The sequence below is a fragment of the Herpailurus yagouaroundi genome, unplaced genomic scaffold, assembly GCF_014898765.1.
Source record: "Herpailurus yagouaroundi ecotype Mexico unplaced genomic scaffold, PumYag 100, whole genome shotgun sequence".
Classification (NCBI taxonomy): Eukaryota; Metazoa; Chordata; class Mammalia; order Carnivora; family Felidae; genus Herpailurus; species Herpailurus yagouaroundi.
Genome location: NW_024412391.1, coordinates 18596692 through 18624401, shown reverse-complemented (window position 1 = coordinate 18624401; position 27710 = coordinate 18596692). Strand labels below are relative to the sequence as shown.

General features: G+C 35.2%; 1 protein-coding gene across 5 annotated transcripts in view; it reads right to left on the bottom strand.

The window, feature by feature from the left end:
• ZNF800 (zinc finger protein 800) overlaps positions 1-27710 on the bottom strand; it is a 41376-nt gene that overhangs the window by 12435 nt on the left and 1231 nt on the right. For 2 of the 5 annotated variants that reach the window (XM_040472061.1, XM_040472060.1), the window contains exons 2-5: positions 27312-27430; positions 21682-21777; positions 12627-12770; positions 8001-10231 (exon numbers count right to left, since the gene is read on the bottom strand). In XM_040472061.1, the coding sequence (XP_040327995.1) occupies positions 8535-10231; positions 12627-12770; positions 21682-21777; positions 27312-27372 (1998 nt within the window). In that variant the 5' untranslated portion in view covers positions 27373-27430 and the 3' untranslated portion in view covers positions 8001-8534. Of the gene's footprint in view, positions 1-5520; positions 7302-8000; positions 10232-12626; positions 12771-21681; positions 21778-27311; positions 27431-27548; positions 27641-27710 lie in introns of those variants that run through there. The other 3 variants (XM_040472063.1, XM_040472062.1, XM_040472064.1) reach the window with 3 other exon arrangements.

The window sequence follows — 27710 nt, the reverse complement described above, 5'->3', positions numbered from 1 at the left end:
ATGAAATGAAATGAAATGAAATGAAATGAAATGAAATGAAATGAAATAAAATAAAATAAAATAAAGCATGGCACAGTATTTTTATATATGAGTGCACATACACTCAACAGAGCTGCAATTAGATGACAAGGCAAACTGGGTGGGTGGTAATCTAAGCATTGTGGGTCTTAGTTCCATCTTGTAGCATCTGTGATTTGAAGACACAGTGTTACACTGTTACTTTGCTCTAGTTAACCGTTTTTAAAAGGGGGGGGTGGGGCTTCAGAGATGTATCTTAAACCTTTAAATTTAACAATTTAGATCATTACAATTGTGCACTTAAAGATTAAAAAGAGATCCAAGGGAGCTACAGGAAACAAAATCATCTCTTCCTCCTGTGTGTACAATAATCTGTTTATGTCCACATTTTATGGCAAATAAGTGATTTTGTTCTCTCATAATCATATGCAACAACAGTTGACTAGTCACGATGGACAAGCAAAGAAAGGGCAAATTGGAAAAATGTGAAAATGTTTCAGAAAAAGTTTAACTTGACGATATACTGAAAATTATGCATAAATTTCACTAAGTATGTTTTTGACCATCTTTATGACACTCTCATTAGACTATCTTATCACCTTGAAGCCTGCCCATTCAAAGGAAAGGACAAAGAAGCTCAGAAAGTCTCAACCATCTGCAAATGCCCAGCACATTAAACTTCAAGGAATTCAACAAATCTCCAATGATCAAAAGGCTTGAAAATGACATAGCCACTCTCCTACAGAAGCTTTTATAAAAAGCCCCTAACAACTTATGTCAAAAATTCAAGGAAATGACATAAAAATCCTTTCCCTAAAAGTATTTTTTCACATAATTCAATCACTTGTGCATACAATATCTTCCTAGAGCTTCACTATTTTTTTCTTGCTTTTTCCTTCCATCCAAAATAAAAGCTACTAGTGACACCTAACAGGTATTTTGGGGTTCAGGTTTACCAAAGGCCCAATCTATGCAAGAAGAGTCTCAAACTTCTTTAAAAACATATTTTTGCACAGCTTAGAAAGTCTGACTAAAAGCCACAGTTCCATTTCTCAGAGCTAATTTATTTTCAGTATAATCCCACAGATAGCAGAGATTAAAAACGAATATTCAAAACCTGAGTTGTAATAACAGTGCCATGCACTTAGGGTTCATTTGGACGTAACATCATTACACACTCTTGTACTGAAAGTGCTAATGAGATTATATAAAGCAGGACACCCGGATAGCTTCAGGTTATTATTGCTCAAGCATTCAAAGTGAGGGGTTTTTTTTTGTTTTTGTTTTTTGGTTTATTTTGGTTTGGCTATTTTTTCAAGCATTATCATTCTACGCCTTACACATCACAGTGTTTTGTGTGCCAGGAATATGCTCCAGATACCTGACACAAGTATTTGAGTATCAGCATCACTAAGAAGCCATACAACACAGGCGATGGAACCCCAGCACTTGATCTGAAGTTCAGAATACGAAGGTTCATCCAAACCTAGGGACAAACGTTCTCTGGTATTGCAAATTATACAAGTCCCTAAATACAAAAGTTTCTAAAATCATTATCTTATTGTTAAAAAAGTAAAAGCAGGAACAATTGGGTATGTGCGTAAACCCTTTCAGCAGATAATCTCACAGTACTTGGGCCTCAGTGAAATTTGGAGTACTGCCACTAATGACTACCAGGGGTAAGACTTTTGAAAGTACCACTTCTTACCTCTTCATGACACATTTACCCAAGAAATTCCTGACTTAGCCCAAATCATGCTCTCCTGAAGAATCTACTCATTCCATAACTGAAGCTTTCTTTCAAATAGTACTGCATATATACTTTTACAGAAATGTTTCAGCTATGTTAATCAATTAATATTAGCTCCATGTCAATATTCTGCACATGACCAACAATAAAATTTTCGTGTGATGGGACAGATACTAATAAGAATTTTAAGACAGATGGATTATTCTGGGGAGTAACCATAAAAACAAAGCCAAACTTAAAATGAATGTGCTTAAAACTACCTAATACCTTTTTTCAAGATCAGTGAAAAATTTATGAGAATGGTAAACTAGTAATATCTGATCAGAAGAAAATTGACAGCAAATAATAATACAGTCGCTTGTCTTCATTGTCCCAATTAAATACAAAGCAAGAGTTAAAATCTGATGTGTAGCAATAAAGTTCTCTTCTAATGCACCCATTTCAATCTAAACTTTAAGTGGTAATAAAAACATTACACATTTCCAATGCTATGAAAATCACTTATGGTAACCATATCCAACATTTATTGTAACATGCCAAGCACTACTTTAAATGTTTCACGTATTTTTCATTTTATCCTCAGAACCCCGTAAGGTAGATATTATCCCCGTTTCACAGATGAGGTAACTAGGACACAGAATGATTAAGTAACTAGTACAAAGCCACACAGGAAATAATGTGTGGATACAAAAATTTCACCAACTAATCTAGCTCCAGATCATTACACTAAGCTGCCAAAAAGGTAATGTGGTAGATGTGCTTTGTAAACAGTACAATGTGCAAATGTAACGTGCACGGATTAAGAGCACATGCTTCGTAGTCAAGACCTAGTGTCAAGTCTCAATTCTGTTATTCCCTAGCTATGTGAACTTAAGTAAATCACTGAAATTCTACGTTGAAACTCAGAATTCTATAAAATGGAGATAATGAAGTAACAGTTCTTACTGGTGGATCTTATTGGTGGGTCTTCTTAGTCGATGAGGGGCATTATGCATGTAAAGGATAGCAGAGTACCTGGCATACAGTCAGCACTCCATGAATACTCATTATTATTATCTAATATGAAGAGTTCTGTTTATTATTACAAACTATCATCTTAGTACTGGCAGCATTTTCTAAAATAAGTAAAATCAATATTGAAATAATAAAAGTTTATGAAATGATGGGGCACCTGGGTGGCTCAGTCGGTTAAGCGTCCGACTTCAGCTCAGGTCATGATCGCACAGTCCATGAGTTCAAGCCCCACGTCAGGCTCTGTGCTGACAGCTCAGAGCCTGGAGCCTGCTTCAGATTCTCTGTCTCCCTCTTTGCCTGTCTGCCTGTCTCTCTCTCTCTCTCTCCGTCCCTCCCTCAAAAATAAACAAACATTAAAAGTTTATGAAATTAAAACCCGAAGTCTCAAAGTGTATGACAGCACAATTCTGAGATGGAAAAAGCTACCACTCACTTGAATATCAAGTTTTTATTCACAGTGCCTGCGTATACATGAAAATGTGCTAGGCACTAAACAAAATTATCAAGACATAGTCCCTGACTTCAAATATAAACAATCAAGCAAATTAACTCTACTGAGTGGGCACAAACAGTAAAACCTCCAACTTCACGCATTTTCCCAACCAGACACAACTATGGTCTTCATTAAGTTCACCTCTGCTTGGAGGTGCATGGTGGTGAATATATGCAGAAGAAGCAGTTTGAAAAGAAATAATAAGCCTGACAAATCAAATTTAGAATGACAAATATTCAGGAAGAAATGAGCTGACTTTCCACCCTCTTACCTTCTCAAAAAACATTTTTGCTATCTTGGTACTTGGTAGAGAAGCAAAAAAAAAAAAAAAAGCCAGAGATTCAGAAGAGAACTCAGAGTAAAATAGTACAGAAACAAATTCTAGGAGACAGGAGTGAATCTGAAAGTTAGAAAAGTCAAAATAATTGCAGGTGAGTTTAAGTGAAACATGTTTTATACTACGTTATATCATGTGCCTAATTCCTTAGAAACCAAACAACAGCCATTCTTAAGACTGCTGATCCTTACTTCTTTCTAATCCCTAGGTTTCTAAAGTTGAAGAAGAGGGAAAGAATAGCACAGAGTACAGAAGGATTTTGTATAATACAACAGCCAACATTTTGCTACACGTATCTTAGAGCTCGGCTTCAGATCAACTCTTAGAGTCACAGCTAAATCATAATCCTGGTAATCTATGGATTCCATTAAAAAAAGTAACTTCTAAAACTCCTAACTAAAGATCGAGAATACTTCCATTGGCCACTGTAGGAAACCTGGAGACCTAATTTCTAAAGTTTAAGAAGCATTTCTTTTTCAGAGGTCATGCTATTTGAAAACATCTTTTCCAACTTCACAATAGGAAATGATAGCCACTTGTGTCTATCTCAATACTTTCTTGCCATAACACCTATTGGTAAACTCAAGCCCTAGAAAGGCCACAAAATTCCCTGCTACTGCATCCATGGGCTCTTTCAAGCAAAATGAGTAGAACAGCCTATTGATCATAAAGCAATATAACACATACCCCTAAAAAAAGTGAAGTACTTTTCAATAATACAAGCCAAAACCTCAGCTCATATGTACAAAAGTAGGCCAAGAATTTATATATTCTACAAGAATAAAGAATATATATATTCTTCAAGAGGAGGCTTTCTTCCTGAAGTTGGGAGAAAAGAGGGGGAAACAGAGACATGAAAAAAAAAGTTATCATACATTCAAGGTATGTATCTCCATGTTCTAATAAACACCTGCCCAGTGTCAGCCATACCTCATCCAGCTCTCACTTGCACTACCCAAACTTATGAAGTTGAAATGCAAGCCATACTTTTCATTGTTTTTCCTCTTCCACCGCACTTACGACGTATGGAAGGTATCTCAGGAAACAAGGAGTTGAATTCTACAGGAAAACTCTTGATTGATCAAATAATAGCAAAGGTAGATATAATTGGTAGCCAAAGATAGGTTTTAATATAAAATAAGCAGTTTCTGATGGTTCTTTACCTACTTAACTACTCCTCCCCACAACAAAAAGTGCTACAAATACTTGCTTATATTTGCATGCAGAAAAACTTCTGCCACAAATTTCCTAGGACTCTTCTCCTTAAGAGTCTCAAGCCTCAGCCTCTGAGAAGACAGATCCTGAATCAAAATAAAACCAAAAAATAAAGATGAAGACCAGAAAGAAATAGGAAGAACAAAGAACATCTAATAACTTCTTACTTGTTCATTCCACCTCTCTAAACTTGTTTAGCCTCTAACTCCTCTCTGCCATGATCCATTGATTTGGCTACTATGATAAAATATTCCCAATCTGTCTAGGCAATTCTAATTTAGACAGACGCATCCTGACATAGTTCTATTTCTTCCTCTATGACCCAGATGAAACCTTTTGACAGTCCTTGGAACCCTCAATTCCTCCTCCTAAATTCCTGCTCTGTGGGCCTAGAGTTATGGGTGGAGACAAACTATGAATAGTATTGTGGAAATAGGGGAGTTGAAATAAAGGAATTCCAGTAATTGGGCTCCCCTCCATCAACATCAGGCTATTTTTCTTTACTCCCTACGGTATTTAACAAGTAAAGTAGAGAACAATAGGCTGACATATAGATGAGAGGCTGTAGCAAAGAACTACCCCCAAACTTTTTAGGAATACTCCTATCTTTCCACTGGTTGTAGGTACTTAAGTCTGGAATGTATCTTTGGAAGATGTCTTGTGTGTAAGAATGTATAAAAGATAACACCTTGCAAAAGTCAAACATACAGATTTAATAATGTGCAACTAATGAAGATGGTTTATAAATGAAATACCACCTACACATTTAGTTCCCTAAATATATTATGATATTAATCATTAAAGTTGGGTATATAAGTACAAGTTTTCCATATGTGGAAAAGTAAATGTTTTTAAATTAAAGAGAAATTATCACTCTAATCCTTAAAAATAAAACTATTAGGGTATAATTCAAGTGTAGCTGCTCATACTCACTGAATAAATTTAAATTTGATAAAACATTTAAGTTTCAACCAATGCACCTTTGTTGAAGCACATTTAGCTGAAATAATTTTGAGTCTGGTTTATTTCCATCACATATAGTACATTTTTCCAACAAGAGCATGTACATTCAATATAGAACATTTCCAGCAACAGTTACAGTCTTTCTAGTTTCCTTTCACAGTATATTTTAGTGCAAAGCACTGGGAAGGGTAAATGTTTTTCTAGCTATAGAAGCATTTTATTATGACCTTGTGGATCTTCAACACTTTAAAATTTTTACAAGAAGTATATAGATGGACAGGGTCCCTCCTAAGTACAGGTATGAACCTATATAAAAACATGGTATGTTCTCTGCTGTACCTTTTAAAATTATAATTTGACAAAAATTACTAAAAAATAAAATACTCCCTAAAAAGTACAAAATATTGATACACAAAAACCTGCCCAATATTTCATAAAGATAGATGTACTTCTGTTTTCCTAAAATCTTGATTACAAAAATGGACAAGAATTCATTATTTTCCAAATTTTACAGTAGGAATCAAATATCATCTAAAGTAGTCATTTAAGATTTTACTTGGGAGAAAAAACTTCAGGGTTTATACTCCCATCTTCCTTTTTTAGCAATATTTAAAGAATTAAACTAATATCATAAGAAGTGGTTGTGCATGGATTGTCTGCATCCATAAAATATCAGTAAGCTATTTACTACCTTCATACTAACATTAGTAAATGTGTGGTCTTTAAAAAAAAATATACAGAAACTGAAAAATTAAGTTGCATCTATTATTAAAGTGCTTTGTATAAAATTTAAAGAAAAAAAGGGGAATGTTTAATTTTCATAAAAACCTCAGATGTTGACAAATAAAAATAATGATCCATGGACGAAAATGAACTGGAACTTTCTGCTGAATATATTTTAGAATGAAACTTTCAAACATTTAAGTGCTGGAGAACAAGTTAGAAATAAATGAATGTAAAAATAATTACAAATACTTAGTAGGCTAAATATTTATAATATGTTGATACTAATTTCTCTTTTGGTCCTAACATACACTCACTAGGAAATAGATCTGTACAATTCAGATGAAAATTTTGCCAAATAAAGTGAAACAAAACTAAAGTCACTAAGATATAAAGTCTCTGTCAATTAAAAATCACCAGTGGTGATATATTCTTCAGGTTGTTGATCGCTTTAATCAACAAATTGTTTGGAAAACAAAATTTGCAACATTTTTGTAGGAACTGCAGACCAAATGCACAAGGTCAAGGGTGGTTAGCTGATGGACTGTGATGACAATATGTAATGTCACAGCTACTTGAAAGTGCTGGAAGAGGCAGTGCCTTAGAAACAAGTGGTTAGATGGTTATTATTTTAGTCAGAAAACAGCAGTTACAGTCGAATATTTATGAAAATGTTTTTCCTTTTTTTCTCATAGTACCATTTGAAGACGTTTAGTGGTTCTAACACCAATTTAAAGTCTTTCCACAAAAATGAACTCCAAACCTTTTCGTACATCACTTGAAGTTATCTGAGGAGAAATGGGAATAAATGAACACTTTTGAGTTTACCAATAAAACCTTGTTTTAAAAATTATACAACAGTAAATCACTTCTAAAGGATGGTTTCACCTCAAGTTTCCACACAAATAAAAACATGTGTGATACTCAAATCACAACATTTAACCTACTCAGTACTCAAACTAAGTATACTGCCTAGAACCTGAATCCCAAACTAATTTAATACTAATTAAATACATTAAATGCCTTAATACAGGGGACACAGGTACTGAAGGTAAACTTTTAAAAATATAGATAGACTTGCAAAACCAAGTAGAGGGAGTCTACTCCTTATTTCATATTGCATTTTAAAAATCTATATTTATTCCAAAACGTTCTAAAAAAGTAAATTTTTTTCTTTTTTCCCAATAGGGATTTTCCTTTTCTTGCAACGCACAACCACAAAAAAAGATTAAAAAAAAAAAAAAAAAACCTACTTAATAATATTAACTATGTTGAAATGATCACAAAAAGTCTGTTTAAACAAAAAGGGAAAAGTAAGATTTTGAACCTAAATAATCACTTTTTCCGCAGATCAAAACTAAAAACAGTAACTAACACACACTCCTAAGGAGAAGGGAAAAAAAAATCCAAACTTTTGTTTATCAAGTTCCCCCCTTTGACTGGAAGCACTATGTTAAACATAAATAATAAATGCTAATTGTTCTAAATTCAATTTGGGGATTTTCTTTTTCTTAGTGCAGCACTTTATTTAGCCGTCACAGATTAATTTTTACAACAATTACAGTGCCTCAAAAGACTTTTTTCCTATAATTATCGCCTTCACAAATTCATTCTAATATATTTAACTTTTCCTACAATGTATTCATTAGTAGACTAAGTCACTAATCAAATTAAATCTGTGCAAAGTTAGTTAAACAGAAGACTTCTATTGTAAACATAAGCCAATATAAACGTATATATTTTACAACATTGAGAGGAAAGCACTGACCCTGTGCCATCTACCTAGAACTATAATGCATTGTCCTGTGGAAGATAAGTTCTGAAGTTAACTTTTGTTCCCAAGCCACTGGAATAAAGGTCACTGAAGAGGTAAATGCAATATGCACATTACTCTTGCAGTTCCCAATGCCATAAGATATATGGAAGCAAACATGTATTAAAATGGAACCAGCTATAAATTATGGTCAAATGATTTTTTTTAGTTCGATGGGGGGAAAAAAGCAAAACTCTGTAACTGTTCCTCACCAGACAAGAGCCTTAGATCTTGTACTTCGGCCTTTGGTTTTGTTTCCTTCAGGTGAATTGGAAGCATTTGCCTTATGAGTTTTCTTATGATGTTCAAGATAAGTCTTTTTGGCAAATGCCTTTCCACATTTATTGCATCTGTGAAGAGAAAAGTTTTTTGTGACTTTTACTTCAATACCAACGTCAGCTACTTCGTACTTTTTACTAGGAGAGTTAGAAGTGCCATCATGTTTTGAATCACTATGTTTTGCCTCATCCCTCGAAGGGCCTCTTTTTGCCACTTTATTTAGAACAAAATCAATGGGCTTCTTTATAGCTCTGATCTCTAAACTGGCTGTTATTTTCCCAAGATAGCGGGATGACTTTTTATGAACCACAGTTATATGTCGTATCACATCGCGCTTCCGACGAGTTTCATAAGTGCAAAGAGGACACTTGTAGAATTTAACATAAATGTTATTCCCATCTGTGTGCAACTCAATGTGTTTAGTCAAGTTCTGTTTGGAAGTAAACTGACGTTTACAAAGTTTACAGTAAAGTTGCTTAAAGTCAAAGCCAGCTGAAAGTTTTGGTTTCCTGGTTTTCTGCTGGCCACCTGCAGCAGACGGACTAGTTGATTTAGGGCTTTCAGAGTCTTGTTTAACTTTATTTTTCTGTGCTGCCGGTGTGTTCTTTTTTTCATTTGAATGATTTGTTCCCTTTAATTCATTCTGTGGAGAATGGGTAATGGAAGGGGGTGAAGATTCTACAGAATCTGCTGGTTCAACTTTAACTTTTATTTCTGAACTGCTGGCAGTATTATTAGGGCCTTTCTCTCTTTTAGAGTTTGTTCCAGAAAGAGTTATCTTGTGGACAATTTGCATATGTCTTTTAAGCATTATTTGTGAACTATATTTCCTCTTGCAAAGGAGGCATTTGCATGCAGTTAAATTGTATTCAGCCTTTGAAGACGACTTTTGTTTTCGAGTCTTAAAAGATTTTTTAGGAGAAACAGAATCCAGGAACAAAGGTTGCCCAGGCTTTGTTGCTATATCAGGAGTAATTGAATCCCTCCTTAGTCCTCTATGAACTTCATCAAAATGCCTCCTTACATTCGCTTTTGTAGCAAATGATTTACAACATACTGGACAACTCCTACTTAATGGAACTAGAACATTCTTACTGCGTCCTTTAGAGGACTGGTTTGGATTCTTTCGTGTTTCAATGTACTTTTTTAGTTCTTCCATCTTTTTCTTGTGTACTTTTCGAATGTGACGACGAACGCCTCGTCTGGAATTGAATTCTTTTCTACAGAGACAACATATCAACTGGTGACCAAAATCAGAATTGTCAGAAGTTTCCAAGTCAGCCTGTGATTCCTGAGGTTGCTCATCAGATGTAGGTGCAACTTCATCTGCAACAACCTCAACAGGAGGGGGCTCTGCAGTTTCCACCTCTGTATCTATAACTGGTACTGTTTTAGACTGTTCAGTGCTAGTTTCCTGTATTTGAACTTCGGTTTGTTCAGGAGTACTGCTTGACTCTGTGACTTCAGTAGGATTATCAGTCCTTGAAATATACTGAAACACTGCATTTTGATTAGTTTCTATGGGTTCTAGCTTAATAATATATTCTCGCTTGTCCACACTTGGATATATGGCTTCTAGGAGATCATTTATGGCTTGACTTTGTTTATCATTTACATCAGGAAGGTCTGTTAAGAAAAAAAACAACATTTTAATCTGAAATAATTAGCCTGCTCTAGCTCTCTAATATTTAAAGTTGTATTATGAACTTCTACCTTAAAATTTATTACATTACTGGTTTGTATTTTTTTATAAGAGCATTATCTACTTTTCTGTATTTTATAATTTATACATTTAATGTAGTTTTACAAAAATTAGTATTAATTAAACTAAAATTAATTTAAAATCTCATCATGGCACACAAATGTTAAGGAATAAATGCAATCTGAAGAGCTACTTCCACTTCTAAGTGCCCTTAATACAAATACACGAGTGTCCTAAACAATAAAAACAGTATTTCAAATTTTTAGTCTAAAATTTTTAGGCTCGCAAAGGCACATCAAAGTTCTTACAACCCAAGATGGATAAAACATCATGAAGAATGTACTATTCTATATAAAAGTGATTCTTTTTTTAGGAAACATAACAGCAGTCCTATTAACTTAATCCATAATAAACAGTCTACTTGTATAGACATCTGATAGAATTGGAAAAGAAAAATCTGTAGGATATAAATATGAATGACATGTATAGAAGTGCTAAACTCAGTCCTATTCAATGTTTTCTTAACATGACACAATACCATTAAAGCAAGTGATTAAAAACTATAGATTTTTACTCAAAAAACAGAGGTAGTTTTATTTGTACAATAATTACATCCCTTATGGGAAACCAAATATTCCTATTATATATCCCAGAACTATCTAACACTAGTTATGTTTCCACACACAACTCTAAAATCTGGCCACAAATACAGCATCAAATCTGGCTATCCATTTAGAAATCAAGAAATGATTCACTATTGCTCTTCTAGTGATCTTCCTAATTAAAATGGGTAAAGGAGTGTCTACAGGAAGGATAACACTTTCACAGAAGTATTTCTAGAGTGAGTATTGCCAAGAGAAGTATACAATAATCCAACAAATCCATTTATCTATATGCCTAAAAGTCAACTCTACACTAAAAAATTGCAAAGAATAACTATCAGAAATAACTAATTTTCTACTAGTACTTCAATTATTAAAAGGTCAGGTTTAAAACTTATCCCCATAGACTGCCTTTTCATTTATATCTCAATGATTAAAAACAAGTATAGCAAGATATAACAGTGGTAAGAAAAATTTCCAAATAGAGGAATTTTTGTTTCAATTATGTGCTATAATATACTTTATATCAGCTTCACACTAGTAATTAAAGTGGTACTTTAGATATCTGGAGTTTTCATTTCATTCCCATCCCAAAAAAGTTAAATTGAAAAGTACACAAAATCTATAATGCAACTATAGTATCAAACCGAGAAAACAAATTCTGTAAATTTGTAAGTCCGCAAAGAGTTAAACCCCTGAACAAGACATAATGAATGTAACCTATTACTTAATAAAATATTTTAAGGAACTTGTACCGGTTCTTTATAGCAAGAAAATAATACATTATGTATACTGCGTACTTAATCGTACATGGTCGGTATACTTAATCCAACAAACATGTGGCTCCACAAAGACATTATTAGCCTCAACCTGCCTCTGTCACATAAAGCTATTTCAGATCTCAAGCTAGCCTATAAGACAATCTAATTTCTGATAAAATGACTAATCTATAAATAAATTTAACTGAGAACAAAACTAATCTTCAAATCAAGACCCAGAAAAAAATGGAAAGATTAATATTTTTTTTTTGTTTTTTTTTTTTCAACGTTTATTTATTTTTGAGACAGAGAGAGATAGGGGCAGAGAGAGAGGGAGACACAGAATCGGAAACAGGCTCCAGGCTCTGAGCCATCAGCCCAGAGCCTGACGTGGGGCTCGAACTCACGGACCGTGAGATCGTGACCTGGCTGAAGTCGGACGCTTAACCGACTGCGCCACCCAGGCGCCCCTAGATTAATATTTTTTAATGCTCTTCACCATCCCCAAGAAATCAACTCATTTACTCATTCTTTGCCCTATTTCTAGCCTCATTTACTTAACAGTAATCTTAGTAAATTAACAGTCATATGTAAAAAGTTGTTAAAGAAGTGAAAATGAAAAATATCAATAGTCCCTTCAAGCACTCATATTTTAACTTAGAAAAATCCTGAATATATACTATTCTGGTCTACATAAACATTCAAAAACAATACCCAGTATTTTAATACAAATAAATATACTCATAAATCGAGCCTCCTATATCTTTAGAAAAACCGAAGCAAAAAGCGCTCATATGAAAGTACCTATCTAAGAAAATGAATAAAACATTAAGTCGAGTGTTTAACTTTATTCTCCATCATTAAATTATCAATACCATTTTAACACAAACATACAGCTACAGTATATGAATACTTAACTAACTATAAAATGCATAACTGAATATATGAATAAAACTTACTGTCATCCATCTGGAGACTTGGTGGGCAGTAGAATTTTTTATGGGTAATTAAATTTGGTAATCCTCTGAAGAGACTGCGGCATAATTTGCATTCAAAAATAGTGTCCACGTCTTTTAATAAAATATGCTTAAGTTGTTTAGTTCCTGAAGGAAAAAAAAAAAAGAAAACACAAAAGATAACTTTAACATGCACTTTTAACTGGGCAACCACTGTTGACAATCCAAAGTGCAATTACTCTTTGAAAATAAAATACAGACATTGCCAACTTCTACCATGATGTATTCGGAACTAAGTTATAAACTAAATTTTAAGTAAAATCGCATCATCATTTGAATATTATGACAGCTAAAACTGATATTCTTTTTCTAATTCAGCAGCCAATCAATTCTTAGGATATCCCAACAGTCACTCCAACATCTGGTTGATCATCACAATGACCTGGGAATAAAGATGTACATGACCCACCTCCAGAGATTCTGATTCAAAATAGATCTGGAACGGGAAAGAAGAATTAAACATGCCCCTTCCTCCCCTACCCCCTTTACTCCCTCCCAAAGTATCTGGCTGGTTCCTACAGCTCTCTTCTGCAGTGAAATGAAGATGGAGTTCTGTAACACATTTTCCCCTGCTTCCTTAAAGAAAGTCAGAACTGTGTCCCAAGACTGCCTGTGACTTTTTTAAAACTCAACTTACTTCAGGTTCTAGGCCAATATGGAATTCTGGCCATTGAGGGTGAGAGTACAGAATCCTTATCCATAACATGAATTTTGCTTAGGCCTCTTGAGACCACTATACATTTATTCAAATTCTTTCTCCCTCAAAAACTCACTTCAAGTACAATTAATTAAATACTGATAGTTCTACACTTTAAACTAACTTAAAGCGTGTCTTCCCCACTAGATTATAAACACCAAAGCAGCCAAAACCAAACCTGTCTTATTTACAACTAAAGTGTTCGGCTCTCACAACGCTCAATAAAGATAAGTTGAAGAAATGCCACAGATCTAGGGAATCTAAGCATTATGACAGAAGGTCAAAAGGCAAGAAAAAAAAATAAATGGCAACAAGCATCTAATCTTTAAAGTAAAAATATCTGCCAGGAATAAAACACAAACAGATCTTTTGTCATTATTTCCTACAAGGTTTTGCCACAGGTAAATTGACAAAACTGATCTGCAGTGCTTTACTAATTTCCTCAAATAAAAAAGATGATGATGATATTGACTTAAACTAAAGAGGAAAAAACAAAAGTGTCTTGAAAAACAACTTTAAGGAGCGCCTGAGTGGCTCAGTCGGTTAAGCGTCCGACTTCGGCTCAGGTCACGATCTCGCGGTCCGTGAGTTCGAGCCCGGCGTCGGGCTCTGGGCTGATGGCTCAGAGCCTGGAGCCTGCTTCCGATTCTGTGTCTCCCCCTCTCTGCCCCTCCCCCGTTCATGCTCTGTCTCTCTCTGTCTCAAAAATAAATAAACGTTATAAAAAAAAATAAAAATTAAAAAAAAAAAAGAAAAACAACTTTAAGACTATCTAGGTGCAAAGTGTTCTATCACTCAGCAAGCACTTGACACTCTGTTAAGCTCTGGGACTACTAAAGAGCAAACACACTTTACTATCCACCTTGTAAAATGAACAAACCAAACCAAACGTATTTTACAGAATCATGAAAGAAAACATGAACCTAAATCCCAGAAAAATTAAATTACACATCTGGGTTTCTACTGGAAAAAATATACATATATAATGAAATTATTTCCACCATTTCTCAAATTCAAATCAATGTTTACTGCACTAAACCATATTACCACAAAATCAGAAAACACAAATTTAAAAAGATTCAGAGGACAGCTTGAGTATATTCTTTATATAAAAGTAAACACACACACACACACACACACACACACACACACACTTTATTCCACTTCACATTACAAAATATATTGACAATAGACTGCTAACATATTTAGTTCATAATCTCCTAAGTGACAAACTATGAGAGGTAGACTAATGATAAAAATATTTTAGATAAACCTCTCTACTTGATCTACCTATAATTCCCAAGTACGGTTAAGTGTAGTAAAGTAAAAAGAAAACATAGAAAGTTTTTGCACACTTCAATTCTAAATTAATTACCTGCTAGACCCATACTAAAGATTCAATTCTGCCTTTAAAGATAGTCAAAAAAGATTGAAGAGCAATGCAAAAATAACCTGAACTAGGTTTAACGTTAAGAATTCAGTTGAAGATTTAAATAGAAAGTATGAGGTTATACATAAAAAAGTTACTGCTAAAAATATAAGACTGCATCCTTAAATCAGAGCTCTCACTTTGTCTGTAAGATTCTCTCAACCATAAAAAAGTCTATATCTATGTATAGATTCTTATTTAGTCCTAGTTATAGAGCTAGTTATATTCAGTAGAGTGTATATCTGCTCCCAATAAACATCCCCCTAAAACAAGTCTCTAGCTCTAACCTGAACCAATCAATCTTAATACTCATTCACAAATGCTCCCCCCACCCCACCCCACCCTACCTACACACATACATGCACACACACATCAACATGCACATGCACAGACACAAACATGTCGTGTTGATCCAGGTACATCAAATTTCTTTCAGAGCCACAGGTTCACCAATTTCTCGCTCTCTCACTTTTCAGGCCTTCACCTAGGTTTTTCTCTCTGCCTATAACAATCTTCCATTTCCCTGGTCTGGCTCACTTCCAGCAATCCTTCAAATTACAAGTTAGTTGTTTCCTCCAGGAAGCCTTCTGATCGCTCCCGTTTTTTTAAGAATTCTTCACCCCTACTCCCATAGCACACTGTACATCTATACTATATTATTCCACTATCTTGTAATTATTTTTCTGTACTCCCATTGAAGTGGAAGCTCAAAGAGGAAAGAGAAGGTATCTTTATTCTTCCCACTGTATTCCCAGCCCTCAGAATCATGCCTGACTGATGTTTGTCAAATGACATATTGGAGAACTCTATGTTAAAGAAAACCTTCTCTATAAATTAAACTTTCTTTTAGCCTATTGTAAAGTTGACTGGGAAGTCAAGAGACTTCAAAGATTTTTTTTTTTTAATGTTTCATTTTATTTTTTGAGAGACAGAGCATGAGCAGGGGAGGGGCAAAGAGAGAGGCAGACAAGGAATCCAAAGCAGGCCCCAGGCTCTGAGCTGTAGGCACAGAACCCGTAGGACTTGAACTTCACCATGAACGTGAGGTCATGACCTGAGCCAAAGTCAGACGCTCAACTGACTGAGCCACCCAGGCACCCCTAGACCTCAAAGAGTTTCTAATTCAACTTCTACATTTTACAAATGAGAAAAATAAGAGGTCATCCATTCCATAAATACAGACAACAGAAGTTTTTCCCTAAGTTAGCAGTTGCCATTTAAGGTTTTGTTGTTTTTCCCATGCGGTCATAATGGTCTAATCAGCTACTATTTTCTTATTGCTTTGCTCACTAACAATTAGGCACAGGCAATCAACTCTGCCTCTGTCAATAGCTAAAACTTTCTACCACCTGAGACAACAACAGACATGGTCATCTAAATAGCAACATAAAGTTCTTCCACAGCTCTTGATTCAGAAAGAGCCAGGGTATCTTACTCCTAATTATTCCTTTTCCGATATTAATAACTTTTTCTTGCCTCAGGTTTTAAAACTATCTTAGGATGCACTATTTACTGCTTACATAGATCATTAATCAGTATCCTTCCAAAAAACCAGCCCTCCAAAGGGTAAGTTTTTGATGCCTAGAAATTAGCTAATTAGTGAATATTTCAGATTCTCATAATAGGTGCTCATAAAAATTACTTAAAACTTATCAAGGATTTAGTCATGTGCTATTCCTTAATGTCAAATATTCTGTATGTACTGAGAAAAATGTTTACAAGATTTTTTTCAAAAGAAATCAGTATTCAGTTTTACAGTAGAGTAGATTGCACTTACCTTACATGATGTGATATTAATTATAACTCTTCTGTGCTAGAAAGATAAGCTTTCATTTTTTTGTTAATATATGAATATGTTGGTCAATGACCATTTTAAATTGTGGCAATAATGGATTTTTAAATGTTTATGTATTTATTTTGTGAGAGAGAGCATGTGTGCATATGCACGCACGTGGAGGAGGAGCAGATAGAGAGAGAGGGAGACAGAGAGAATCCCAAGCAGGCTGGGCACTGTCAGCGCAGAGCCTGATGCAGGGCACAATCTGTGAGATCATGAGCTGAGCCAAAATCAAGAGCTGGACACTCAACCAACTGAGACACCAGGCGTCCCTAAATTGTAGCAATAATTATTTTTAAGTGGTATACTGTTTGCTTTATTGATGATTCACACATGAGCTCAATCTTTTTTAGCATGACTGTTTAAACACAGTATCATCTCAACACTGCAAGCAAACCCATAATTTGTGTCAAAACTGATTTTCAAGGCCAGTATACAAAGGAAATTTCTAGCTGATCTTCTCTTAACAAAAGTTCTCGAAGGTAAAAAACAGGGAAAACTTAAGAAAATTTTAATTATTATCTTAAAACCAGCTGGTTAAAAAAAAATTACTAGGTTAATTATGGAACACTGCCACACACTACAGTAAATTCATAAGTAGAATAAAATTATTCCAGGGCCTACTTGGTGAATCTTTTAGTTTAACAAACATTTACTGAACACCTATTAAATATTAGGTCACAATGCTATTCACTGGAAACACAGAAGTGAAGGATCTGATCTGTGCCCTTAAGAAATTTCCAAACTAATATAAATGACTGCTCTCCTAGGAACACAGCCCCAGATGATATGCTTTGAAGAAGAACGTAAGAACAACAAATCAAACAAATAAATCTACACCTTTCTTATTCATCCAAAAAAATATCTAGTCTGATTTTAAATTTCCTACAGTTGTATGTAACAACCAAAAAACAAAAACAAAATCCATGGCACTCTCTTATGTATCTATGATAAATCATACTTCCAAGCTAAGTTTTTGTTTGCAGAGTCAGGACTGAGGGAGGCATCACCATCCAGTCACAGCTTACACTAAATACAAGTAATGTTACTTTAAATAGTACAAAAACAAAACAAAACAAAACAAACTCTTCTAAGAAGTTAAATGACCAAACCTAAACTTAAGATAATGGCAATAGCAAATATCACAAAAGCTAATTCTCATTTTTCACAATTTACTCCTCCCTAAGATTCAGAAAAGATGCCCTTCCTTGCACAGTACTGTATTCTATAGGCAGAATCTTTTTTCTACGATATTATATATTACCTCTTTTTTCAATATTATATATTACAAGGATTCAAAAAAAGGTATCAACTTCATATTAAAGACCAGTTTTGAATACCAAACTAAATAATTATCATTCTCTTTTCTCTCCATTTTTCTGTTTCTACCCTTAGGATATTCAATGGCTCCTTTGCCTCTAGCAGAAGGCTGAGAAACTAAAAAAGACTATTAAGCTCAATCAAATCAATTTTAATAAACGTCTCATGCAAGTACATCTTTTTGTTGTTGTTGTTGTTGCTGTTACTTAAAATTCTGCTTCAGTTTGGGGAGAGAGATCAGGAAGGAAGGAAGCTAAAAGTGTTAATAGAAAGGAGGAAATTTGAGGATGCCAAGTCACACGGACTGATCCTAGAAGAACCAACACAGCTAAGGCAGCACTCAGGCAAAAGGCAGGGCCCAGTCAAGGCAGTACCAGAAGCCAAGGATTCAGAGCAAACAGTATGTCTCAAAGTCACCCAACCATTAGGGATTTCAGAGTAGAAAATCTATAGTATGGAGCAAATAGGCAGCCTAAAATAATAAGGCATCTCTCTACGAACAGATGTCAAACAACAGTGAAATGTACTGTTAAAGCAAAAATACATAACAGGGCGCAGAGTCAGCTATTACTCATACCGGGGGGTGGGGAAAATGAGGGCTATATGTATAGATAGACAGCCTTGGAAGAAAACACACAAACCCTGTAGCAATGGTTGCCTGAGCAAAGAGACTCATTTTTATATTTTTTATATCCTTTTGTACTTCATTATTTTTTTAAACCACAGGCATTTATGACTTAATCCAGTAACATTATTTATTCCAATATAGGAATATTACTTAATTCCAAAAAAAAAAAAATCTACTCAAATTAATTTACAAGTGAAGCAGCCAGAAATAAAGAGATATTAGAGGTCAAGAAGGATAACTTAAAGCCAGCAAAACAGACCAAAGCAAAAACTGAAGTGTGAGGCAAAGAGAACAAGTCAAACCTGATCAAGCAGTCAGTATAGCACACAGGGGGCTGTGGACTTGAAAAATGAGAGAACTCCTTCCTCAGCCTTTTATGAACTTCCAGCTTGGGTAGGAATTCATATCAGATCATAGACAGTCCAGTGTAGGCTGAAGAAGGTGAGTCACTTAGAGATGATACAATAGCTGAAGACAACTAACTGAGCTTAAAGATTAAGCTAGATATCCTAAGACATTACTAATACCCAACCTGATTTAGTTTCTATAGGTTAACAAGAGCAAAAGCATGGACTTCAGATGGTTCTTTAAATGCAATGTGTGTGACCCAGCTGTAAAGGAAAGAGCCTAGAAAGAAATGAGTCACTGAAGGTGTGGTTGGGAGTAGAATGGAACCAGGAGGAACTTACAGGATGAGAATGGATCTTGGTCCCTAAGTCATGCGGGCCGAGCTTCCATTCTATCCACCCCAAGTTTCAGTCAGCCAGGACCTGGATACTTCAGTGCTAAAGAGCTATCTTAGTAGATTTTAGATTACACAGATATGTGAGAGATTACGATCCTGAGGAAATTAAAATTGCTTAGTACTGAGACGCATTAACGAAGTAAAAAAAAAAAATCTTTTTTTAAATACAGAGTTAGTTTCTTCGCATCGCTAAGCATATTTCTAAATCACTTCTAATTTAAATTAGCGGGTACCTTAAATTTATAGTACTTTCAAAATTTGCCTAAATAAAACATAACTCAGAAGGCAAATCTGCTGGGGACATTTAAAAAAAACATTTTACCCATTTCATGGACCCTTTTCTTTAGCTCTGATTGTAAAGAAATAGCAAACACAGAAAACAGATATGACCACAGTGCAAAAGAAAACAATTTCATTTTTAAATATTTACCTTCCACAGTTAAACACAGATTCTAAACAGGATCTTCTTGGAAAGGGATATTTTACAAGACAAAGCATTTATGAATGAACCAATTCTTACTTAATCAAATAAGACTATAATAAATTGAAGTAGTATAAAATAACCTTATTAATTTCAAATTCTGGATTTTTAAGTTTTATTCAAATTTTATTTACCTAACATAGAGTGCAATATTGGTTTCAGGAGTAGAATTCAGTGATTCATCACTTGAATTCAATACCCAGCACTCATCACAACAAGTGCCCTCCTTAGTACCCATCACCCATCTAGCCAACCTCCTACTCACCTCCTTTCATCGACCCTCAGTTTGTTCTCTACCATTAAGAACCTCTTGTGGTTTGTTTCCCTCTCTTCTCTTCCCCGGCCCCCCACAGTTCATCTGTTTTGTTTCTTTAATTCCACATATTAGTGAAATCATATGGGATTTGTCTTTCTCTGTAAATTCTGGATTTTAAAAACCTAAAGCAAAGAATGTAACTAAATGTGACAAGCTATTATCTTCATTTCCAGGAGAAAGTGCAAAAGAATTATTTCTCTATTAAAAGTAGCTAACAAAAAACTCTTATACTACAAAAACTAACCATTCTCCTGTTACGCCAGAAATATATTATAAATACGGCTCCTAATAAGTAAAATTGTAGTTGTCTTTACTAAAGGAAAATCTGACTCATCAGTTACTTCTGTTAATGAAGGGCAACTATCAAAAGTAAAAAAAAACAAAAAACATCTTTAAGTAGGTTTACCACCATCCAACATGAGCAAGGCATGTGTATACACTCAATACTTAACTAAATTAAATATAAATAAAAGCAATGCCATGAGGACTATAGATGAAAAGTCCAAGAAATAGATATTATAAAGTCAGAAAACCTTTTTTATTTTAGATTAAGGAAGAATCTATTTCTTAGATCCTAAAATAAAACAAATAGATGCCACTTCTCTTTACAATGACTTAAAAGCAAGCACCTCAAAGAATTTATTAATACAAAACAAGTTATTACATATAAATATCTTTTCCTTTGAATCTTAGAAATTTTTCATTAAAATAGTAAGCTTTAGAATAACAAAAGATATTCTAATCTTCTAAGTTTCCATCAGTTAGGTGTCCCATCAATCATGTGTGTCTGCTTATTTATATCTAACTCAACAGTCTACGACGACGTCAAAGAAGCCAAATCTACAAAAGGTGGATAAGTGGATTATAAGAATCAGAGCAACCTAAGATCTTACTGATAACACAGTTCTGACAGTTCTCAATTATGTATATGTAGTAAACAACAACTATCTTAAAGCATTGGATTGCACCTGCACAAGCACCCTTATTATACATGCAATTACTATAATAATCTAATAGAAAGAAAAGCTAAACACTTGCATCCGAAGATCCCAGGGCTGGAGTAAGTATTTTTCCTATCTTGTGCTCTATTTAAGATATTGAAACTCCAGGGTTAGGCCAAAGAAGGGGAGTCACATAAAGAGTGATGATAAAGTAATTAATCTACGATAAGTGACATCTCAGACACTGTGAATAAACAGTCTACTCTGCCAATGCTTTTAAAGACCCAGTAGAATTCACCTTTGAGAGTTTATAAAGAATATGCCAAAAAATAAATCATTAAGAGGCACTTTACCAATAAAAATACCACATATATTTCTTTATAATAAACAAGCTTATTTCCATATTAATATATAATACATAGTACTGAAAAAGAATCTAGATCAAGTCAATATTCATCCACTTTTTTAAAATATGGCAATGAAAAGTATTCTATAAAACCAATGTATACATTTTAATATTTAAAAAAAAATTAATTCTAAGGATTTCTAGGTAGTTTTTAACTACGATGTGAAGGTTGAAAAATACATCCTAAAACATTCATACCTGATCGAAAGCACTCAATTATTTGCTGAATACCAGATTTGGATGTCTGTAGTGGTTGCTGTAACAAAGGAGCATCTCCAGGTTCCAGGATATAAACTACATGGAAGACAAACACCCACCCCAATCCCCACAAAAAAAGGGTTATTTAAATCATTTACTATTAAAGTAAAACAATGGTTTGCTACAATCATGTTAACGATAATCACACTTGTTTGTATATATTTCACCAGCATCTTTGTAAGGCAAAATGAAATAATGCGAAAAAATAAAGTTACCCTCAATTCAAGGCTAAATTAAAGCTACGTAAGGCTTCAAACACAAAGATTTACTATTTTGGTATTACTTAGTACCTATTTGTCATGTCTGCCTTTTTATTCCCCTTGAAGAACTACTGTATTTAACCAAAATTCTAGGGCAATCATGGCCTAGCCACATCTCATAAACCATTCCAAAACCCTCTGGACAATCTAGTACAAATGTACAGGCAATACTCAAAAACCACTGCCTAAGGAAAGAACTAGTGAAGTGCACAATGATAGATGTTCAAAAATGTTCACTGCAGCACTCTGTAGCGCTGTAAATAATTCAGAAAAAAATTCAAATTTAAAAATCTCTCAACAGGAACCAGACTAAATAAACTATGAAATATCCCTACAATGGAATCCTTCATGGCTGTTAGAAAGCATGAGCTAGATCTACATATACTAACAACAAAGAACGTCAGTAATAGATTAACCAACAAAAACAGGTTGTGGAATATGATCTCACTCATATTAATGTGTATTTCAATAAATACAGAAAGAAGTTTAACGTACATGTGTGTATGTACAGACGTTAATATAAACACAAAAAGTCTGGTGGGATACCAACAAAACAAGGGTTCTGTCGGCGGGTTTTACAGGGGTGATTTTCACTTTCTGCCTCATACTTCACTAGTGCTTCAGAGCCTGCCTGGGCTTTTAGAAGAGTGCATGCTAGAAAAAACACATTTCTATAATGAGTAAAAATAATATTTCCACTTTAAAAATAAATTTTTTCATTTTCATATACAAAGGTCTCTTCCAAAATTCTCAGGTTCACAGTGTAATTATGTAATAAATTAGATTATGATAAAAAGTAACTGCGAAGGAAAACTGAGTTTTCCCATCAGATACCAAATAAAGACATGATTGTGGTACAAAAAACCAGCCACTTTAATTAACTCTTTTTTCAGTATGTTATAATGTTCTACTCAACTATTACCATCTTAAACCCAGGATCGTCCAGTCTGTGGGAAAATTAAGAGGGAAAACAATGATGTGTGCTGCTACTGCTTCAGGACCTGGTCTTGGACAGCATTTAGCTTTCTGATAAGGGGGCTAAAGCTTGCTGTGCTCAGTATATACACACAGCCTTAGATTCTCTTTAAGTCTTCAAGTCTGGTGCTCAGTGGTCACCAAACGGGAGAGACTATGTCTCAGGACTAAGTGATTTTATTAAGTACACTTTCCCAATTTTAAGAGATACTCTAGGAGTATTTTATTTTTTTCAACTTTTTTTTTTTTTTTTTTTTTTTTTTTAAATTTTTGGGACAGAGAGAGACAGAGCATGAACGGGGGAGGGGCAGAGGGAGAGGGAGACACAGAATCGGAAACAGGCTCCAGGCTCCGAGCCATCAGCCCAGAGCCTGACGCGGGGCTCGAACTCACGGACCGTGAGATCGTGACCTGGCTGAAGTCGGACGCTTAACCGACTGCGCCACCCAGGCGCCCCTCTAGGAGTATTTTAAATGAATCACCCACAATTCACTCTGAGAACACGGATATTGGTAGTGTTCTACCAATTGGTAGTCCAACTCTAGACTTGGACTTACTGCACCAAATTTTTTTTTCTGACATTTATTAGATACAACTAAGGCAAATTAAACTCTCTGATCTCTTTTTCATCTTTAAAATGGGGATAATAAAAGTACCCAAATCACAGAGTTGTATGAGGATTAAATGAGTTAATGCAAGTAAACTAGTTAACCGGTTAAAACAAAGCCTATGTTATAGTAAGTGCTCAATAAATGTTCTATCACCACCACCACGACCAACATCATCATGTACAAATCAACTGCTTTCTGACACAAAAAACTGAAAAATTGTCTCCAAAATCTAAGAGAAGGAAAATTCAACCCCTTAAAGATACAATAGCAGAAGTCTGTAAATAAATCGATGACACCATTTATTGGGATTAGATGGATCTCTTTTCACTATTTGTACATTATAACATGTGACAAAAGTTTACAAAAAAATAGTAGTTAACTACAAAAAGAGGGTAAAAATTTTATAGTTGTAAAGAATCAAAAGCATCAAGGCTTGGCTCTATAAGTGACAAGAAATCTAGAAAGGGACAATAAAAAAACAGTAACGAACAAGGAAGGGATAAGGGGAAAAAATGATAACTCGTCCTGAGAGTCCCCTTTCCTCATTTAAAAATGCTCCAGAAAACTTTCTATAATACATCATCTTCCACTTCCACATGACAACATCTGATTTCAAAGCCAGAGCAAAATTTTGTTACCTAATCACCTTCAGAACACTGCTACCACGAGATACATCAACAGGTGTGTAAGAACCCCAGGGTTAGCTTACTTATCCAGATATATCTACTTAATATACAGATCTGTGTAGTTCCCATTATAAAAAAACAAAACAAAACAAACAAAAAACTTCTTCACTTGAAAATACACTCTCAACCCTAAAAAAAATTATATATTAGTACTTTATAAAAGTTTCCTTTCATATATCCCATCATCCCTCCCAAGATCAGTTTACATGACCATTAGGAAAAAAACCATCATCACCCTCCAATCAAAACACCCAAACACTCAGAAGTTAACATCTGTCTTTACATCCTTCCAAGAACACATTTCCCAGAATCGAATACCTACTTTGCAACAGTCTCTCCTAGCTTAAAACGAGTGCTTTAAAAGATCTTTCGCCTTGGGGCGCCTGGGTGGCGCAGTCAGTTAGGTGTCTGACTTCGGCCAGGTCACGATCTCGCAGTCCGTGAGTTCGAGCCCCGCGTCAGGCTCTGGGCTGATGGCTCAGAGCCTGGAGCCTGTTTCCGATTCTGTGTCTCCCTCTCTCTCTGCCCCTCCCCCGTTCATGCTCTGTCTCTCTCTATCCCAAAAATAAATAAACGTTGGAAAAAAAAAAAAAATCTTTCGCCTGGCATTTACTTACAAACAATAGAGCACAGGGAAGTAGCTGGAGGGTGGAGAAGGGAACTGCAGAGAAGGGGAGAATACATGACGAAAAGATATTGTCCATGTATTAATAACTGATGGGAGTTGTGTGTCGGCTATATCAGGTTCCTTATACCATTCTCTCTACTTCTGAATGTTTGAAAATTTCTGTCAGGAACATTCTTAAAACATAACTAAAAAAGTACTTCACATACACTGACAGGCTTATAACACCACCCTTCACTACGAATTGACCATCCTCTCAAGGCCTCCTCAGGAACACAGTGCTCTCATCCAGGAACCCTCCCCCACCCCCCAACCCCCATTCATAATTCAAGAGAATAGACCTCTGGTAATTGGCCATTAGAAGAATTTCTCAAACACCATATTATCTTCTTCCCTCCAACTGAAGGCATCTTCTTTCAAAAACTATCACATCATAACATATTCCTCTTGGTACTGGAAATATCCTCCCACTCACCACATAACTTCCTCTGAAATAATGACAATTAACTACTCTACAGGTTAACAAACTTTTAGCTTTCCACCAAAGTAGTCTTTGGAAAGTGTTTAATTCTAGCTAAGAAAGCAAAGAGACACTAACTACTTTTGACCTGGTCACTGAAAAAGTTTCTCACAGAAGAAAGTTTAACTTTTAAAATTAATGCAACTTAGATGATTTGTTAATGAGGGAGAAAAAGCAAAGAGGTTCCAATACATATTAAAAAGTTCAACTGTGAAAAACATCTTTAAAAAGACACTGGAGTCTCTAGGAAACTTTAATTATCAGAATACACTAAATAAGGTACAGCCACAAATTATCTTATTTACTTTATATCCATCTCTTCCCACTCAAAAGTTCTATAAGGGAATGACCTTATCTGTTTTGTTCGCCACTTACATCCCTGTTGCCTTGGACGGTACCTAGCACCTAACAGGTGCTCAATAATAACTTGTCAAAGAAATAAGGAAACAAAATGAACACACAAACTTCTTCCTAAATAAGAAGCTTTCACAAAATGATTTCATTAACTAATTCAACTTAAATGACTTGAATTGTTTAAAAAAAAAAAAAAAACACAAAAAACAAAAACAAAAACAAAAACCCAAAACTAGAATAAAAGGTCAGTAGAACACAATTATAAAAGGCATTCACAGCCTTCTACTTCAAAACTAGCAAACTCCAATATTTAGTAAAACATAAATGACACACAAAATATGCAGTATGGAGGGGTGCCAAAAATCACATAGGTCAGGGACAGTTGAACAGAAACTGAGTCCCATCCTGGGACTATTTTATTAGCAGAAGTAAGTTATTACTGATTTCCAGCAAGCCAGTGGGGGGGGATGGGTCACAGCAAATTTTATTCTCATGTGTACCAAAGTTTTCTGAAAATGGGAGTTCTTCCTCTTTACCACTACCATTTTTTTTCCCACTAGTCAAAAAAGTTCACTACTTGAAATGAAGTCTACTGTGATATAGGACCAAGTACACTGGAGCAGTTAAAATACTCCAACAAAAAACAAGCACAAGTGTAAAAAGTTCTAATACCTTTTAGGTCAAAAATAATGATAAACACCTGCCTTTAAACTAGAATAGCCTCTGTCTGGTCTGGTCACATATGTATTCAATGATTCCCTTGTAAGTTGTACCTCTATATGTTTGTGACAAAACACAACAAACTTCTAATAACTAGAAAAGCTTAACAGTTTATATGCTCCATTTATCAAAGTTTTCTAATATTCTTCATGAGACTCAAAAAAGGAACTTTTTCATTCCATAAATCCAACTAAAAACAGTTCCACTGAGTACACTATCCTTATGGATCCTTAAGTAAAAACACTTATGTATTCTACCTAAAAAATCAGCTTTTTTTATTCTGCCATACACTGTGTTCTGTCCAAAAAAATTTTTAAAGGCTGCAGTGAGCAAAAAGCGGATTCTTCCAACAAGTTGAGTTTAACAAACTTTTTAGCCCAAACTAAACTCATTTTTTGGCTCTAACCGCTATTCCCTGATAGAAACGCATGAGAAACTTTAACTTTCAAAAGTTTAAATGAATCCACTTTCACGAAGACAAATGCTAGCATTCTATTACCTATTTTCTCCTTTCTCTTCAGTTTGAAACATTCAAAGGGCAAGGGGGTATACTACTAACTGCAGGCTGCCTTGAAAGCAGGAAAAGGGACTGAGTGATTGATCTTGTGGAAAAGATTTAAGGTGACACTTGCAGTACTTTTTTTAAGGGATCAAGCAGGGGAAACCTCTTGTTTGTACAAGCTTTTAGTTTCATAACTAGTTTTATGCTGGGGAAAATTATAGCCTGCTTCCTTAGCAATGACTTCTTGGGCAGGAAGGAAACACAAGGCAAAGTGACCCTGACGGAGGGCAAAGTAACTGGAGAAGAAAGGAGTATACCTGGTTCACAGCATCCGTGATGATGGTGGTCAGTCTGACAGTATTTGTCCCTTAAAGGCATTTTCAGTGGGCGAGACCTACTTTCCTTTCACTGTAAGAAGCTCTTCATTGCGGCTTGGCTGTTGAAAGAAGCACAAACCCGTCACTCAGCCTGAACTTCCTGGGGGGGCTCTGGTTCTATTTTCCAGATACGTTCCCTCCACCCGCGCGCTCCGTTTTCCCTCCACAGACCCGCACCTTCCTCTAGAGCTGAAAAAGAAACATGCACGAAGGCTTCTCCAGCCCAAACTCCCGCACAGGTTCACCGCCCTACCCGGAAACGCAGCCCGGGGCGCGCAGCGCAAGGCGAGGGCCTGGCCGGCTGCGCGGGCGGCAGCGGCCTCGCCGGCCCGGGCGGGC